The following is a 19154-nucleotide window of genomic DNA, read 5'->3' on the forward strand; positions in this document are numbered from 1 at the left end:
CACGATTATACAATTTGGTGCCACTAAGATTTACAAAAAGGCTTCAGCTGTAAGCAGTGGGTTTAAAATAATTAAAAACATGAACATTAAGCACATTTTTCAAACAGCTGAAGATGCTGCATTCACAGGTTGTAGGAAACTTCATAAATGCCAAGTTTTGGGTCATTCTATGGAAACGTCTGTTTTTATTTACAGATACATCACACCTGAAGACACTTTAGGGTCACAGTTTATTTCTCTGTTAAAATGAAACATGTTATTTGAACAGTTACACCCTCTCGAACCATCAATTTGACAATATTTTTTTTTTTTTTAATCAATTATATAGAATTCTAAGCACTACAGTCAAGTAAAAAGTTTTTCACAAATGCAATTTTGTATATATATATAAAACTAGGAAATATATGATAAACATGATATATATTAAAAAAATGTAAAATAAACATTTTAAAACACACAAAGACAATGATGGACCCTGGAGCTGTGTTGCTGGTGGTGCTGTAAGAAGAAAAACATTAATGCTATAATTTTTTTTATAAAGGGGTCATTTTACAGAAATGTCTGATCTTAAAATGTATTTCTTTTTCCAACATTTACATTTGCACCAACCGTGCCATCACAACTTGCTGAATTCATGTATACACAAAAGTGACAACTCTTTTTTGTGCGTCATGTGCCGCCTGTGTCACAACGACCCTTCAGCTGTTACCGTATCTGACCCCCCCCCCCCCCCAAATAACTATTTATTATTGGCTTGAATTATTAATACATCATCAGGATTCCCAGGTTAAACAGTAAAAAGCTGTTTAACCTGGGATGGCCCAAGATGGCCCTGAACACACCATGAAGAACCCAATCACTATCAAACACTGGTGTCTCCACCTGCTGGCACAAAAGTGTACTACAGAACATCTTCTCCGAGCTTGCTCACTCCATTTCTGCACTTCCAGTGAATGAGGGCAGAGGATCATTTTTGTAATGTGAGGAGTTTTAAATGTCCAGAACAAACATTTCAGAACTCTTCCTGCAGATCCCCGGAAAACAGGTTCTGATGAGCTCAAAGTTTTTTTGTTTTTTTGACCCTTTAATTGGTATGTTTAGGAAAAATAACTGACACACACACACATACGTTCAGACACTACTCTGCAATTCAAATATATTTAATTTAGAATAAATATTTCTTGAGGTTTAAATGAATTGATGTGTTTTTCCAGGGAAGTTCTTGGAGATATTTGGGAATTATCAGCTTTCCTCAGAGTTGTTTGGCTCACTGGCTGCGACTGAGACGTTCAGGGTCCGTTTGGTTAAACTGTAAGTTTGCACGCATACAAATGAAACAAAAGAATGGGTGCTGGACAAATGTGTAAAAAAAAAAAACCCCAAAATAAAATAAAACAAAAAAACCCCCAAAACAAACCCATCATGAAGTCCAATAGAAACTATTAGAAACAATGCTGGTTAGAAATGCTACAAACAGCTGTTTTCTTGTGCTCGATGACTTGAGGAGTCTCAATTTTGGCATTTCCTCTTTTAGCTCAGTTTTTGGTCTCTTCAGCCACCAAAAGCTGAACTTTGACCTCACAGTGCGACATGTTACTCTAATAACAGCGCCACATTTACCCTCAGAATGATCTTAGAAATGTCTCCATTTGACACAGAGGCTAAATTAAATGTTAATATTAAGATCTGGAGATCTGAGGACTTCCTGAAGCTCTCACTATCGCCATTGCGGGGATGGCAGGAAGGTTAACGCCATGGAAAACCAACGACAACAAGATGGAGGCAGACACGTGTAGCGCCATCTCTATCGCTAACATACTAATGTGCACTAGCATTTCACTAGCGTTAGCTTAGCACTCCATATATCGTCACTTCTGGCTCCAAGAAACCAACATGGAAGTGGCCAAAAAGCTAAATCCAGGTTCCCACGGCCTGAAAGCGCCGCACTCATTGGTTGTGTCTCTGAAAAGATGGAGGGACATTTTGCGTTCTCTGCAGGTTTCAGAGAACCTTTGTTACTTTTTTTTTTTACATGAAATAAAGACCTGAAGGTGCTGTTATCCGTAAACACTGAAGGAGGTCAACAACTCATTGATTTCTTTAGGTATTTGTCCTCAATTCTGACCTGACGTCAGTTGTTTTAGTTGTGACTTTTTTAGCCATCATGTGGCGAGAGAAAACTGAAGCTGCTGCGTCTGGTCTCAGGTAAATCAGCCAATCAGAAGCTGGTCTCATTCATGTGTGGTTTGGGGCTGGTGGGCGGGCCAGAAGCAGCAGGGGAGTCGGGAACGGCAGGACTCTCGGGAGTCCCAGAGGAGTCGGCGGGTGACGTTGCAGTGCTGCGGCGAGGTGAAACTGGTGCCTGAGAGTGGGTCGGGCTCATAGCTGTGGGGGCGGGGCTTGGTGGAGAAATGGGCGAGGTCCTGCGGTGTAATGATGTCGAGGACAGCGGTGAAGAGGACAGTGATGACGGCGATCCGGGTGAATATCGAGCAGCAGGGGGTACAGAGAAGGTGGGAGGGGTCCTGAGACCGAATCTGGCCTCCAACTCGCTGCACACTGCCAGGCTCCTTCTGATGCCCTCTGACCCCGGTGGGAGCCCAAACCCCGCGTTCACAGCCGCCTCTGAACCCTTAGCGAGCTCCTGGCAGCGCTCCACAAAGCTCCCCCTGCGGACAGCCGCACACTCTTTGTCCCGGTCTGGATGCCTGAGGTTGTGGGGGCTGCTGGTCTGGCTGGAGCTGGGAAGGGAGGGGACCTGTTGCTGTGCGGCTGAAAGGCCAGTGTCTCGGACAAGTTTGGTGAAGGGAACAGGGGGCGGGGCCTGTCGGGGGAGGCTGCCGCACAGCGATGCAGATGAACCTGAAGCTCCGGCTGCTCCTCGTCCTCCTCCTGCAGAGCGAAGATGCTCGGTCCTGAAGGCGTCGCTGAGCTGAGAGTGAAGACTGCAGAGACAGGAAGTGACACGAGTCAACAACAACAGTGAAAGGATGATGTTCATGATGAAGAGTCTGAAACATGGTGATAAAAGCTCCACATCAAAGACAAAAACACAAAAATGTTTAAAACGTTCTAAAATAACAGTTCGTACACCTTTTCCATGATCAAATTCAAGCACTTTTCATGATTTTCCAGCACTTTAAGGGGTCATTCACAATTATCAACATTTTTCAAAGTGTACAAAGAAAATGTTGATCTTTTTTCATGACTTTTAATTTCTCCTGGTTCTTTGGTATTTTATCAAATATATTCTTTCCTATCTATTAAACCATTGTACTGCACTGCATGTACACAAAATATACACGCTGCCACACTGTACACAGTGGAGCAATTTGTCATCTGAATAGCCGGTCTTGTGCCAAAAAGCAATTTCCAGTATTTGCACAAAAAAATTATTGCTGGTATTGATATTGTTGTAAAAGACTCGCTGACGTATAATCTGTCAAGCATATCTCAAACATCACCTCTTATGAATGATATCAGTTCATTTTGAGTCATAAAGAACATTTCTGTCACATGGTAGAAGCTGCAGTCAGTTTTTGGCGACACCAGCGGCCAATATTGCCAACTTAGTGACTTTGTCACTAGGCCTTTTCAGTTTAGTCTTTCCAACTCATTTTATTTCTCCATTTATAACCAAACTATTAAATCAGATAGTTTTTTTAAAAAATGGTTACAATTTCAAGCAGGTTCAAGCACTGTATCCAAAATTCAAACACTTTTCAAACCTTGAAAGGGCAATATTAAATTCCAAGCATTTTCAAGGATTTCCAGCACCTGTACAAACCCTGAAATAAACTAATGACATGATGTGAAGAAACAGCAGCTTTGACTTTATGTTCTAAACGTGTGTGTTGCAGAGATGGCGTCCAATCTTCCCAGAAACAGATTAGTCAGAAGTCATCTTTCACAACAGAAATACAAAATAATTTTAGAAAAATGTAAAGCTGCTTGAGATGGAAAACCACAATAAAGCTTTCTGTTAGAAAGTTGTTGTGGTGAAAATTTACATTAAACTTTACAAAATGTACCATTAAAATTAGGAAAAATTTCTTGTGTCTCAAGGGGAGGAAAGACTGAACATCTGACACAATGGTGGAAAGTAGAGATGAAGACAACAGTATCATCTGCATAAAGATGAACTTTTCATTCCATCATCCTCCCCATCAGGCTCAGTGTGAGTGCAGTTGGTATGTTTGTACCTGCAGGTAGAAGCTCTCGGTGTGCTGTCAGGTGTTCTGGTCAGAGCCAGGTCGCACTGGTCCAGCAGCTCCAGCAGCTCCTCCTCTGTAGGTCCGCCCAGCGCTGTGAGACAGACAACCTGTGTTAATCAGCCGCTAGCCAATCACAGAGCAAAAAAAGTTGTGTTTTTTAGTTAGAAGTTTCAAGTTTCACCTCTGATGTCGACCTTGCCGGCGATATCCATGGCGGTGGTCAGGTCCCACATCTGGATGCTACCATTGCTGTGGCCGCTGAACAGGTAGCGACGAGGCCGAGAGCCGATGCGGCTCGAGCCCTCGCATTCGTGGACCATAAAGGCCGTGATGGAGGTCCCGTCCACCGAACGCACCTCACACACCCTGACAGACACACAAATGTTTGTATTTCGGTCTTAATAGATGTTTTTCTGTTCTTTAACCTTTTGAGTTAGCTTTAGGATCAGTGCCACATGATCACATGGTCTTACTTATTCAAACATAGGGTCATATGTTGTTGTTCTGATGCTCAGAAACATAGGTGGTATTGTGGTTAACAAGTTCCAGCTGACAGTTTGTTGCAGCAGCAACATTTGCATATCCTGCATATACCACGAGTAAAACATGAGGCTAAAAAAGTTTGTGCCCGAAACATCAGGTATGTAAACAACTGGACGTGCTGTCATCTGTGTTGCCACATTAGAGCTCCTGAACTGAACCCTCAGACTCTGCTGTGACATGAATTTATTTCATCTTCTTCAAGTCACGTTTATTTCTGAAGCACCCCGAGCAGAGTTATTATAGTCTGGTATTTTCTAGTTCGTTTTCGGTATGTTTTTAATTACCAAAGGCCAAATCAGATTCATACAAACCCTGAAAACGAGTCTTATGGAAGCTCAGGTCTGTTTGTGACAGTGTGAAATTCACTTGCACATTTATGTTAATGCTAACAATTACAGACTCTTGCAAATTCAACACCACTGACTGAACACACACACTTATACCAGGTGGGTTTAGACTCCACAGTTTCTCCCACCTCTTCCCGTTGGACGACAGCCTGACGTAGAGTTTATCCGTGTCGGGAACGACTCTCTGAATAAACACCTGCTGATCGTCTCTCTCTCCGTACGGCCCTGAAACCAACACAGGAACACCGTTTTTAGAGCCATCAATCATGTAACAGAGCTATGATAATTCAATTAAACTTAAAGGTATTTTCTGAGACAAGCAAGATCATATGAATCCCACTAGCTCGTTAAAGAAACGTAAGGACTAACTCGTTATTACTGTGGAACAAACTGAGCTGCAGACTCATAGTTAGAGACGTTAATTAAGACCATCCTCCATCTTTAAAACACTGCAGTTCTCACTGTGATTGATTTGACTGTTACCGATCTCGGTGCCGGCGCTGCAGCCTCCGTGTCCGTCAACGTCGTCCAGGCTGAGGATCTTGAAGGAGGTGAGCGGCGTGGACCCCGGCTGGGTGGAGATCATCCCTCTGAAGCGAGTCACCGTCCACGTCCTCACGTGGTTGTTGTCTGCACAAACTGAAGGGCAACGATCGGGAAGATCAGCTCGGAAACAGCAGGAGCAGGAACAAACTGCACAGACGGTCAAGAAACCAGCTACACTGGCTTAATCAGTGGCATTCGACTTGTACCTGAGATGAGGTGTTTCTCTGACAGCATGATCTTGGTGACGGGGCTGCGGTGGACAGAGAAGGTCTGAAAAAGCTGAGGCCCCGAGCCAACCGTCTCTGGATGCTGAACGATGACTCGAACGGTCCCAGAACTGGTCCCGTACGCAATCTCGATCCAGTTCCCGCTGTCACCTGAGCACATGCAAATATTCGTAAGTGTGATCAAGAAGGCAGAAAGCACTCAGACATGAAAAACGAGACGGCAGTGTTCTGCCTCCATACTTGTTTTGGGCGTGAGGTAGACGCTGAGAGCAGTGATGGCGTCCTCGGTCGGGTCTCTGTACAGCTCCGTCACCAGCAGATCGTTATCCTTCATCCTCAGTGGAAACTTCTGAACATCTGATTAACAAACATCATCATGAACAGCTGGGATTCCCTCTTCAAACACATCTTTATTGCTTTATTTACAGGTGACAGTGAGGGAAGTTGCTGTTGAGCCTCTACAGTGGCACCAATCAATTCATCCAATATTTATTGATATATTTAACATGGATCTAAATTATTTTACAGGACGACACAACAGATTCAGGTTCTGGTTAATACACTAATGACTATGATCCTGTTATCTAATATATTTAATGGTACTGAGTAGATTTCAGTTGAAAATGATCTCTGGAGCCCACATGCGAGCATCGTGCTGCAGCTTCTCACCGATATAGTAGATGGATCCGTTGTTGCAGCCCAGGATGAGGAAGGAGCCGGCGGTGTCGTAGCTGCTGATGGGAACCACATCCTGGTTCTGTAAAGATCACAGAGAACATGGGTTTCAGACTGAAGCAGACCAGATGATCCCAACTGAAACAGACTTGGTCCAATTTGATCCAATCAGCTACCTCAGCAGGTGTTTAGGCTTCAGCATGTTTTTGCCCACTGCCTCGTTTCCACTGATGCGCCACCCATATCCCATCTACAACCGACTCCTCACATTTCACCTGCCCCTCCAGTCAGTTCCTCATCCAGTGGATGGACTACCTCCACCACTGCAGCACATCTTGTTCTGCTTGAAGTGGATCTCCAGAGCAGAAAAAGGACCATTGCTGCGTTTGAGACCCTGTGAGTACGAGACTCTAAGCCAGGGCAGTCAAAAAGCAACAACTCCACATTTTATGTTCTTTTAACACAAAGGTAAAAATCTGGTGATGCAGCTGAGTGACACTGAGGACCGTCCCAACAGTAAACCTGCTGGTAGAAACGTGACTCAGGACGGCTGGTTAGCATCAGCTGAACTTTCACAGGAGTGAGGGGATCACGTCGCTTAGATAAACACCAGCACCGTGAATTCTCTGATCCCGACCCGAGTCTCAGAACTTCTTTGATGTGGAGTAAAACTGAGTGAGGTGAGAGGCCAGAGATCAATTTTGCCAAACTATGTGATGATCTGAGAGAGTCTTCACCCACCTGCCAGTGTTTAGTGACTGCGTTCCACACCCCGACCTTCCCGGTGTGGCTGGTGGCTATCAGCTGGTTACCAACGAAGAAGAGAGCCTCGGCTGGGACATTCAGACTGAAGACGCCTGCAGAGGAGAAAGGAGGATGATTTTGCAGGGACTGATTCATTAAAAGCTGCAGTAGGTTCAGGAGTTTATAGTTTAATGCGTTTCTTCTCCCTTGGCAGCTCCTTAATCCGACATCCTGACTCTTAAAGTACGACTCAGACTGCGGCCTCCTCCTCGAGGTGAGAAAACAGCGTGCAGAAACTCGTACCAATTTCATTGCCGTTGCCGTCTGGGCAAATGGACCACAGGATGATCTCCGTCACCGAGGCGACAGCTACCATCTTGTCGTTGTCTCCTAGCGAGCCGCCCATCACTTTAGCGTTGAGCGCGACTCTGTCAATCATCCAGTCGAGGCGAGGAGAGGTGAAGACCTGCTGCCACCCAGTCGACTCCTTCACCCTGAGAGAGAGGAGGCGGCAGGAGTGTCAGCAGGAGGAGGGGCAGCCGGTTGCTCCAGTTAAACCATTCTTACTACACACTCACATCTGTCTCGACTCGGCTCTAAATGAATCATTTCAGGTTTACTTCAACAAGATTTCTCATTTTAAAGCATTCATCAGATCTGATGCTTTTACCTGTAGCAGACGACAAAATGCGCGTAGGCCACAGCAATCCAGTTATGATGGCCACAGATGATCCGGACCATGCCGGGGTCAGATGAATGACCTACACACACACACACACACACACACACACACACACAGAGACAGACACACACACACACAGAGAGAGAGAGAGAAAATGACACCCTGCTCCGCTTCCCTCTGATTTAAATAAACAGTGCTAACGTGCTGACCTGCAGACGTCCTCTCCTCGGTCACGGCTCTCCCCAGTATCCCAGAATTCCCCAGGTTTGGAGGCATCGTGTTGCTGCGTCTGACCGGCGCTCGCTCTACAGGCACGACCCGGCCCGCCATGAACTGTGACCCGGCCACGCTGTGACGGTTACGACGCTTCGCCGGATACACTGGGGCGACAGAGAGACGAACTTGAAGGAGCTGAAACTCGTTCAGGTGTCATCAGTGAATCTAAATGTTGTTAATGTTGAGAATTTTACAGGTTCAGCTTAAAAACATGTTCATTCCACAACTTCCCAGCTGGATGCAACAAAAATACAACTGAAGTTTCACTTTTAATAAACCTTTGAAACAAAAAGGAAGGAACGGCACATCGTCACCACATCTGGTCAGAAAATGTTTTATGGTTGGTTTATAGTCAGGATTTTTTATTATTCATATACTTTATTTCCACAATGATAAATAATTTTTGCAAATTTCTGTAAATAATAATGACAGAAATCTGTGATTAAATCTAACTAATAATCAGCACAGATTTTATTAATATTTTAAGAGTTTGAGTGTGAAAAAAAAATTCTGGCCTTCCAAATATTTTTTTGGATATAATAACTTTATAATTACTTTTTAGATGTATTTTTGTACATTTTAATATTCTTTAAACCAATACTTTTACTATCAGTTCTTTAGTAACTTTATTTTTGGCATTTTTATTACTATTCATACTGAATAATATCTATCACTCCTATCTAATCTATCATTTTAAATGTTTTTAATATATTTTAATCAATAAATCATAACCAAGCATAAGGTTTGCGTGACACACTTTTTAAAAATTATTTTCTAAATTTTTAAAATATTTTTACTGAGATGTTATTTTTTCCTTCGCTGCACTTTGTAGAAAGTTATAACTATTAAAAAAAAAATCTGTATTATCAGTGTAACCATCCTAGCAGTCCTGTATAATCATTATTCATGTATAACTACAGTTATACTTTCTGAAGGTCTCCTCATGTGGAGGTCAGGTGTGCTGTGAGGACGGGTGTTGTACCTGCGGGGGGCAGGTAACCGTTGAAAAGCACGTTTCCGCAGGACGATCGGTCCAGCTCGTCACACAGCTGCAGCTTCCTCACTGTTGAGGGAAAAAATGAAGTCATGAAAAACTGATTTCAGCGGCTTCCAGCTCTTCATGTCGCACTCCACTCGAGCGCTCGGCCTCACCCAGCGGCGTGATGCCGTAGAACTCGGCCTCGTGCATGAGCATGTGCACGTTGATGGAGCGCGGGTGAAGCTCTTTTGTCCGCAGGAAGTTGAGGATGGGAGCGAACAGGGAGGGGTCCCTGTCGATGAAGATCTGCAGGGTCAAGAAGAGAAAGCAGAGAGTTATTCCGAGCAGGAACACCACGCGGGGCGGTGAAGGAGAAGGAGAAGAAGAAGAAGAAGAAGAAGAAGAAGAAGAAGAAGAAGAAGGAGGAGAAGAAGAAGAAAAAGAAGAAGAAGAAAAAGAAGAAGAAGAACTCCACTTACAGCTCCAGTTTCATCCTTCAGAGTCGAGATGCGGCCGCTCAAAAGGCTGAAGACAAGAAACAAAATCAGAAACAAGCAAATGCTCTCATTTAACAATGTAAGAACCGCTCCACTCATTTTACTTGCAGCAATCAGACCCCCCCCCCCCCCCGCACCAGGGTTTCTGACCCACCTGGAGAAGAAGGAGTCAGGAACCCATGTGAGCGTCTGGCGGGAGGTGCTGAACCTGAAAGCAAACAGACACTTGATGATCCTTCTTCCTGCATCCTTATACCCCCCACCCCCCCCCCCTCCCAAACACACACACACACACACACACACACACACACACACACACACGCTAAGTTAGAGGTGCACATTGATTTCCTGTTTGTGACTGGGGTGAAGATCAGATCCTATTTTAACACAAAGAAAGCGACAAGTTTCCACTTCGGTCTTTATGATCACAGCTGGTTTTTCTCAGTTTGACCCTTTGAGATTTTGACAGGCAAACGTGCACCTGACATCACCTGTTTTCCCAACAAAAGGCGGTCCTGTTTTGACAGCTGTACGACTTCCATTGTCGGACAGCGTTGCGCTGTTAAATAAGCAGCCAACAAACTGACTGAAGCAAATCTGAACTTCATCGCTCATGTTTCGTGTGTAGCGCACAGCTAGCTCAGAGCGCCTAATCGCCGCCACATGCTCCCTGCTTCCATTATCGGACACAAAGCACATTTTCCACCTCCTCCTGTTTGTATCTGGGTTCCAAACAATAAAAGCACATAATGCAATAATCAAAGTGGTTATTGAAAAATGAAAATATGTTTAATGTTTCAGCGTATAGTCACTTTAAGGTCACAGAACAATAGCACACAGTAATGCGGAAGAAATCTGTCCGATCATGGAATCCTCTGTATTAGCTCCGGTAGTTAGCCGGGTTAGCGGGCACCGCCGGGGCCTCACCTCTTCCCTCCGACGTTCAGGTGGATGATGTCTCCGCTCCTCACTGTGCTGGACATCCTCTAAAGGCCCGGAGACGGCGACGAGAACCGTCAAAAAATACAGTTTGGATCCATTTTTGGTGATAAACCCCGTTTCCGTTTGTGTTTTAAGCCAACTTCCGGAAGTCGCGCAGGGAGGCGGAGGGTGAGCGGACAAACCCGGGCAGGAACGCCGGATCCGGGGAACAGGCTGAACCACGGCCCGGAGCCCGACGCTGGATCAGGATCATACGAACACAGAAAAGTACCATCAGATTTTTATTCACCATACAACACCATCTAGAAAGCATCTGACTGGCAACGGCTTCAGCATGACAATGATTTCAAGCCAGAAACATCCAAAGAGCTCTGAATGTCCTTCAGGAAGCCTGGAGAACTGTTCCTGAAGACTGCTTAAAGGAATGACAGAGAGCTGCCTCAGAGGGTTCAGACTGTGCTGAAGGATAAAGGAAGTCACACCAAATACCTTAAACTTTCAAGCTCGTTACACTCTCACACTTTATTAAAGTAAACTAAAATGAAACTGCTGCACCTATTTCCCTAGCAAAATATAAAGAAATGAGGATGGGCTCAAGACTTTTGCACAACAATGTATTTAAAATAGTTTTTCTCCTGCTTCAAACTGATGCATCTTAACACTGATGGGTGTGCTTGCAAGATGCTCTGCTAACTCTTTCAGTGTTTGATGTGTTTAAAATGGTTAATGGGTTTGTTGGTTAATTTAGTGCAGAGTGCAAACTTTGAATCAAACATTTTTTTGGGTGACTGTAGCTCAGGAGGTACCCTGCTAATTGGAAGGTTGGTGGTTGGATCCCTGAATGCTCCAATCTGTGTGCCAAAGTGTCTTTGGGCAAGATACTGAATCCCAGGTTGCTCTCCGATGCATTCATCAGAGTGTGAATGTTAGATAGAAAGCACTTAGGTGTAGAAGAAAGTGCTCATGTGAATGAAGACATCCTGTATAAAGTGCTTTGAGAGTGAGTAGAAAAGTGTTATATAAGAACCAGTGCATTTCATTTACAAAACTGACCCACATACGTTTGTAAAAGGACATCAGTCAAGTGAACATGAACTGCAGTTCTCCACAATTCCACAGGGTGGAGCTGTAGGACAAAACAACAGCGATAACCACAGAGTTTCCAGTGCTTCAGTCCTTTAGATGTTTTAGAGTCATAAACAGAACTAGAACAGTCATTCTGGCTTCAGAATATGTGAATGAATAAATAAAACACACACACACACACACACACACACACACACACACCTTCTGCACTCTCATTGTTGCAAAGATCATTTCCATGAACTATAAGAAGAACAGAGGTGATGAGGAAGTGCGTGCAGAGACTTTCCTCGTCAGCACTCAGTCGGTGGTGCAGCATAAAGAGAGCAGGGACTTCAGTCCCGTTCAGAGCTGCAGAGGAGCAGCTGTAGATTGGTTCCTCTCGACTGTTATGCTAACACGTTGTGCAAGATTTACAGTAATGCATTTGTATCCATTTGCACAAGTATTTATGCAAAATTGCTTGTGTGCAGTCCTCCAAAAACACAATTTAGCTTGATAGGGATGATGCTGTATATAGAAGAAGAAGGAGTCCTGTCAGGCTTGGTTAGCCTGTGGGAGTCTGGAGGCAGCTGACAGGTACCAGCAGGCTAAGCAGCATGCGGCTCTGGCAGTAGGTGAAGTAAAAACCTGGGTGTGAGAGGAGCTCAGTGAAGCCACGGAATAAAATATTAGACCAGCCTCGAAGCACTTCGGGCAGACCATCACATCACATCACGTGTGTGCACGCTGTCAGGAATCAGTGTCAGTGATCAGACATGTTTGCGACGTCACACTGAAATAAACTGAAGCAAAAGAAAAATGTTTTGTTCAGCAAATAAATTCTTATTTTAGAAGTTTGAATGTGAGTGTGAATGGTTGTCTGTCTCTCTGTGTTGGCCCTGCGACAGGCTGGCAACCTGTACAGGTGTACCCTGCCTCTCGCCCTATGACAGCTGGGATAGGCTCCAGCCCCCCGCGACCCCGAAAGCAGAAAACAATGGTTGGATGGATGGATGGATGGATGGATGGATGGAGTTCAGAAGATCTTCTGTTGACAGATGTGACTGTCCGAAATCATCATTTACTTGAACAGATAACAGATAACATGTATACAGTATAACATGTATACCTCTTGGAAAAAGGATTAAATGTTGTCAGCTTATAATGGAATAACTTCACAGTTCAGACTACTCAAATATCTTCAGAAATATGAGTGGTACAAGTGTGAGTGTGTGTGAATGAGTTAACCTCAGCTCTTGTGTTTCAGGGGTGGGACCTTTCCTGGGTTTCCACCCTCTGGCTCCATGCACCTGGTGGTGGATGAGCTCACCTGTCTGCAATCATCATGCAGAAGCCCTGGTGTGGAGAAGCTGGAGGCAGTTTGGGAGAGAATCTGTGGACTTACCTGCTTGCTTAGCCTCAGATCTCACAAAGAGAAAACTCTGTTCAGGTCCTGTGGTCCCTTTTGTTGTAAACACGCCTGCTGAACTTTTATTCAGTCCTGCGCTTGGTTCCACCTTTTGTTCACTGGACTTGACAGAATGATCAGGCCGGCCAATGGACTCGGCAGACGCAGATGTTGTTGAATTCGCCCTCACCAGTCAAGGAGCCCTGCTGTGAAAATATGATCAGGTGATCATGATCAACTCCGATCAATAGGCTGTTCTATTCCACCAAGTGGCAGAGCCAGGAGGTATGTTTCATGTCCTGTGATCCCAATCACAGTAAGCTGCCAACTCTCCTCCTTCCACCTCTCAGTCTCAGCCCACGGCCTCTCTGCTGCCACCACAAGTCTTCTCGAGGAAGTTAGAGGAAAGCAGGGGGGGGTCTTGACCCAATGCTTTCTGGTCTTCAGACAATTAAGTTGAACCTATGCCTCAGACAGCTCCAAAATTCTCCATCTTGTGGGTTTGCTGTGAGGTCGGGCTGTACTTCAAGCTAATGCTGAACTCTCATATTATGGCTTTGTGGGAAATGTATTTGATAAGGAATCCAACCCCAACACAGTGGCTCTCCAGTCTGCACCAAGATTTGGATTCTGGCAGAAGAAGCAGGATTGGAAGAAGAGGCCCTCTGAGGCACTCTTCTATATGGTTGAAGGAACTACAGTCACTTGGCAGCAAAAGCTCTCCCTGATTCTTGATTCTCTGATTTCTATGTGCATTAGGACAGATGCTCATGTTTGCGAGCACTGGGGCACGGAGGGCTACAGTTCCCATGGGACATTGTGCCGAGGGGTTTCTACTTCCAGTGAGTCGGGACACAAACTGAGCAGATGCAACTCGGCTCTTTCTGTCAGAGATGAAGAAGAATCACAGTAGGTGAGTGTTTATATTGTGGTCAGAGAATCTCTGATTCATGCCTGCGGCGACCGAAAGATGAAGCCCAGCAGTAACTGTGGGGATACTGGTGGGTAAAACGACTCTTCTCTACCAAAATTGAATGGTTCCAGCAAACATTAGTTCTGAATCTCTCTCCAAACATGGATTCCAGAGTAGAATCTTGTATTTAATTTTTTTTTTGATTCAACACTGACCAAATAATTAGGAACACCTGTGGAAGTTCTGCCTGAGCCCCTACAGGTTTCAGCTTTAAACAAGGATTAAATGATGTGATGCAAAATTCCCCGTTTCCCTAATTCTTTGCAGCAGTCAAGACCATATCAATCTGTATCTGCTTGATGCTCTAATACATCCCTGGTTTTAGGTCACCCCTGTCTTGGAGTTTGTGACTCAAACATTGACTGGAATTGCAATATTTCTTTGTCATCAGAGCTGCCTAAAATCTGCTTCTCTTCCAGGTGAAACGGGCTTTTCCACTTCCTGTTCAAAACCTCCAGATTTGTCTGCCATGTATGTGGAGTATCATAACCCCGTGGAGGTCCTCTGTAAAGATTTGGCACTCTCTCCCTCCTCATCCTCGTGATTGTGCTGTAGATTTGTTACCAGGTGCTCCCCTGTTGACCAGCCGTACAGCCTGAAGCTTGAATGGAAAGCACATAGCTGACTCCTTTGCTGCATCCTCCTTGCTTCTGGGCACCAGCTTCTTTGTGCATTAACTTCACACAGTTAAGAACAAATTTCTGTTGCCTCTTGTTCTGCTTTTAAACTGTTCACTCCAAACTGGATCTGTGGAATATTTACCACCTGGTTCAAGTAAAAGGAGACAAATAGAAAACTGCCTTCAGTACTCACATTGGCCACTTTGAATATCTGGTAATGCCTTTTGGACTCATGAATGTGCCTTCTGTTTTCAAGGCCCTTATTAATGATCTTTGCAGTTTCCTTTACCAGTTTCTTTGTCTACCTTGATGATATTCTCATTTTTCCAAGAACCTCTGGCCATCAAAATCATGACAGTCAGGTACTGTAACACCTCCTGGGAAACTGTCAAAGGTGAAAAGTGACTTTCATGTGGAATCCGTAGTTTTCCTTGGATTCACCATTAAGAAGGGACAAAAGGCCAAGGGTGCAGGCAGTGTTTGAGTGGCTTGTTCATCTACCTGGAAGCAGCTTCAGTGCTTTCTAGGGTTTACCAACTTCAACCACCACTTTATAAAAACTTCAGCAACATTGTTCTACTTCTCTTATGTTGTCTTTCCCCAGCTGAGTCCAACTTATCAGGTTGTTCAGAAAAGAGAGAAAAAAACAAACACTGAAAATATATTTTAGGTGAAAATAAAACTTTTATTTAAAATACTGACTTTGGCCATTATTTTAAGAGGGTGACAAACTACAGTGCTGGAGGATACACTAGCTAGAGGTAGCTGTATGTCAGTGTTCTGGAGAGACCACAAGAACCTTGCTCATCAGTGTTTATGTGCTTTTCAGGCCAGGTGGGCTGCGTTCTCAAAAACAGTCTGATTTACAGGGCAATCGCAGAATACTGCAGTTTTGTCGGAGCGGGGTTAGTATTTCAACATTTACAAAGGTTTTGAATATGTAAATTCATTATTCACTATGCCATTATATTTTGCCTTCTGCTGTCAGCTGGTCAGATCAAAATAGGCTCGTTCTTCTGACCGTGTGTTGCTGCTGGTGTTTGATTGCAGGGAGTATCTCTGGAAGACTAAGAACCCCCAACATGGGAGAAATATAGAATCCCATTCAGTGTGTATTTTTAAAAGATTATTGTATTTTTAAATTAAAACCTAGTGAGTGTGTGTAATGTTTTTGGCCGTAGACCATCAAGAATTAGCAGGCTTGTTCTATAGAGCAACGAGCCAGAGGAGAGTTTAACACGGCCTGGTATGTAGGGAAAACTCAAAATAGTCTGTTAATAATCCACACTAATGTGTATTTTATGTACACACAGGCCAGAAATGGGGCATCCATGGGGCGACATACCTCTACAAAGAAGCGGTGAATAAGCATATATACTGCCCCGCCCATCACACAGTGGGTGTGGCTTGAAGCACCATCTTTTCTGGATCACCTGCTTTGTGGACATGATCTTCCATCTGCACAACGTGACGCTCGCTGTATATTTTGTCGTGGCTTGACAAGCACATCTGCAGGGGAGGTTATGACTTGTAGTTTTGGCGATGAGTTACCAGTCAGTCCTCCTTCACCTGAGCGGGTGGATGAGGGAGAAATACCAGATGCTTGTGGGGGATCTACCTGTCTGATTCAGCGTTCGTCTCCTGATGTGATCGTGGCTAAACTAAACCAAACTGAAGATAAACTTAACCAACAACAAATATTATTTGAAAAACTCAAAACTTGCACTCTACTAGATCATCTGTACCCATGAGGAAGAACACCATCAGAAAGTTCTCAGTTATTGGCTGACAAGGTTTTTAATTTCATGCAATGTCCCTACCTAAGAGTCGTGTTGTTGCTGAATCCAACATTTATACAACCTGCTACTTTTACTTTCTTGCTGAGTACATTTCAGAGCCCGTACCTTCTCCTTAAGTAAAGAAGTTGAACCAGTACTTCAACTTTTACCAAAGTATTTTTTTTAACACAAGTACTTGTACTTCTACTTAAGTACAGAATGTCAGTACTTGTTCTCAGAGGTGGCAAAAGTACAGACATTCTGTACTTAAGTAGAAGTACAAGTTAGAAGTAAGAGCTTGCTGTTTTAGGGTCTCAAGAGTTGATCAACTAATTAGTTGATCAACTCAGAGTCTGTTTTTAAACTCAGAGTTTGTTGAACCTGCTTCCTGGAACAGGGCCCAGGTGGAGTAATATGCATCTCTCTGGAATAAACCTGGTATTGGTAAAACACCTGTGTTCTGGAAGCAGTGGCATTTGAGTGGCATATGCACCTTTGGCTATTTGTATAAAGATGGACAATTTATATCCTCTGAGGAACTTACTCGCACTTTTGATTTGGAAGGTGGGGTTAACTTTTGGAAATATTTACAAATGAGACATTGTGTTATCTCAAAATTTAAAGACACTGTAGAGAATGATATTCTAGACTACATTAGGATGCCTCGTGACAGACATACAACTTCTCAATTTTATAAATTTTTAAAAATTATACTTTGAGTAGTGAATCGTCAAACATTAAACTTTTATGGCAATGAGACTTGAGTATGGAGTACACAAAAGAAAAATGGTTAGATGTCCTATCAGCGAGTGATAAATATGTGAAAGAGGCCAGAAATAAATTCACACAATATAAGGTGCTACATAAATATCATACAGCTACCAGACTACACAGAATGAAACTAATGGCAGATATGTGTTGGAAATGTAAAAAAGAGGTGGGCACATATCTACACTGTTTCTGGGAATGTTCTTTGGTTTCACCTTTCTGGACTAAAATCTTGGAGGTTCTGAGTGTGCGGTTGGGCTCTGAGATCCCTCAGACTCCAGAAGTGTGTTTACTGGGAGACGGATCGCGACTGCCGGACATTTCAAAAGGAGTCTTCTCAGTCCTGGTGGTTGGTGTTGTGACAGCATGTCGGATCATCTTAAGACATTGGAAGACCACAAAGTGTCCCGAGTTAAATGAGTGGATTAAATCAATGATGGACACAGCCTCTTACGAGGCCATGCTGTATGTAATGAATGAATATAATATACAAGTTTGCCTTTTTGAATGGAATTACTGAAATAAATCAACTTTTTCATGATATTCCAATTTTATGACCAGCACCTGTAGAGTCAATTTCAAGATCCTCCTGTTTGCGTACAAAGTCCTTTGTGGTCTGGTGCCTTCCTACATCTCCGACCTCCTACACCCCCATTTAGCTTCCCGGTCCCTCACGTCAGCTGATTGGATGTTCCTGACTGTGGAACATTCCCATCAATCAAATCTCCCTCCACTGAGTCTTTAAAACTTGACTTAAAAATGTAATTTTACTCACTGAGAGTCTGTCTGGCTCATTTTCTCCTGCGCCTTTTATTGTTTTTGTTTTTTTTTATGTTATGATTGTATGTTTGGTGCCTCACATTTCTATCTAGGTTGATGTGTCCATCCTACCTTCTTGTACAGTATTTCAGTCAGTGTGAGTTTTTTTTGTAAAATGTGGTTTATAAATTTGAGTGGGCTTGATTATTTTCCTGCATTCCCCTCTCAGTGCTCACAACTGCAAGCTTGCTATGCAGATATTTGGGCCACAGACAGCCGGAAGTTCACTTTCCGAACATCTGACCAGCTGACGACAGCGACACTGGTCCTGAGGACTGAGGCACACTGACATTGCACAACAGCGATGCTTACAGCAACTCACCACCCTGCAGGTTTTGGTAAATGCAGGACTTGGAAAAGGGAATAACTCAAATCAACTTAAAATACTTAAAGAGTCTAAACACAGGACGGGGCAGGAAATCTAAAAACCAGAAACCACTGAGCATGTGACAATGTGATAAAGGACAAGGGGAGACTCAGAAGACACTGAGGGGAGTGGTAATAGGTGGGGATAAAAATGACTCCAGAGGAAGCCAAACACAGATCACCAAAATAAAACAAAGTCAGACAACTGAAGAGATTAGATTAACTTGGTACACACAGTCCCTGGATCTTGGACATGAAGATGTTGACTTGAAGACTAGACCTATTTAACTGATCAGGGAAAAATAAAATCTATACCTTATTGATTAAAATTACAGATTTGTTTGAATGATAAACAAGTGTCTTTGGTTACTAGCCTAATTCTACTCAAACAAATTTACAAATAACTGAAGGATTTAATGTATTATTGCATTACGTTTTCAGGTGACGTTGGCTGCCACAGTACAGGACTCCCTGACCAGACCTTCTGATTTCATGAAACAGCCATACTGATGAGGTCCACTAAACACTTTAGGGAAAAGGTGAACCTACCATTTTACCATCTTCAGAGTAAACTACTGTCCCACCATCTGCAAAAACACACATGATGCCCTCTTATGGGAATTTGCTGACACAACATGCCACTGAAATACAACAATGACAATCAATACAGTTGATTGACCCACTT

At 43.6% G+C, this 19154-nt stretch overlaps 1 protein-coding gene across 1 annotated transcript; it reads right to left on the reverse strand.

Annotated features, from left to right (window-relative positions):
• Positions 1–211: 211 nt before the first annotated feature.
• shkbp1 (SH3KBP1 binding protein 1) lies at positions 212–10833 on the reverse strand. The gene is made up of 17 exons (XM_030744354.1): positions 10658–10833; positions 9885–9938; positions 9713–9758; positions 9407–9539; positions 9237–9317; positions 8188–8358; positions 7967–8057; positions 7600–7790; positions 7294–7409; positions 6547–6634; positions 6118–6234; positions 5857–6027; positions 5588–5743; positions 5233–5329; positions 4396–4580; positions 4203–4305; positions 212–2945 (listed from the first exon to the last, which is right to left on the reverse strand). The coding sequence occupies exons 1-17, from the start codon at positions 10711–10713 to the stop codon at positions 2219–2221; spliced, it is 2583 nt and encodes an 860-aa protein (XP_030600214.1). The 5' UTR covers positions 10714–10833; the 3' UTR covers positions 212–2218.
• Positions 10834–19154: the final 8321 nt, after the last annotated feature.

This window comes from Archocentrus centrarchus, chromosome 13, assembly GCF_007364275.1.
Source record: "Archocentrus centrarchus isolate MPI-CPG fArcCen1 chromosome 13, fArcCen1, whole genome shotgun sequence".
In the NCBI taxonomy this organism is placed as follows: Eukaryota; Metazoa; Chordata; class Actinopteri; order Cichliformes; family Cichlidae; genus Archocentrus; species Archocentrus centrarchus.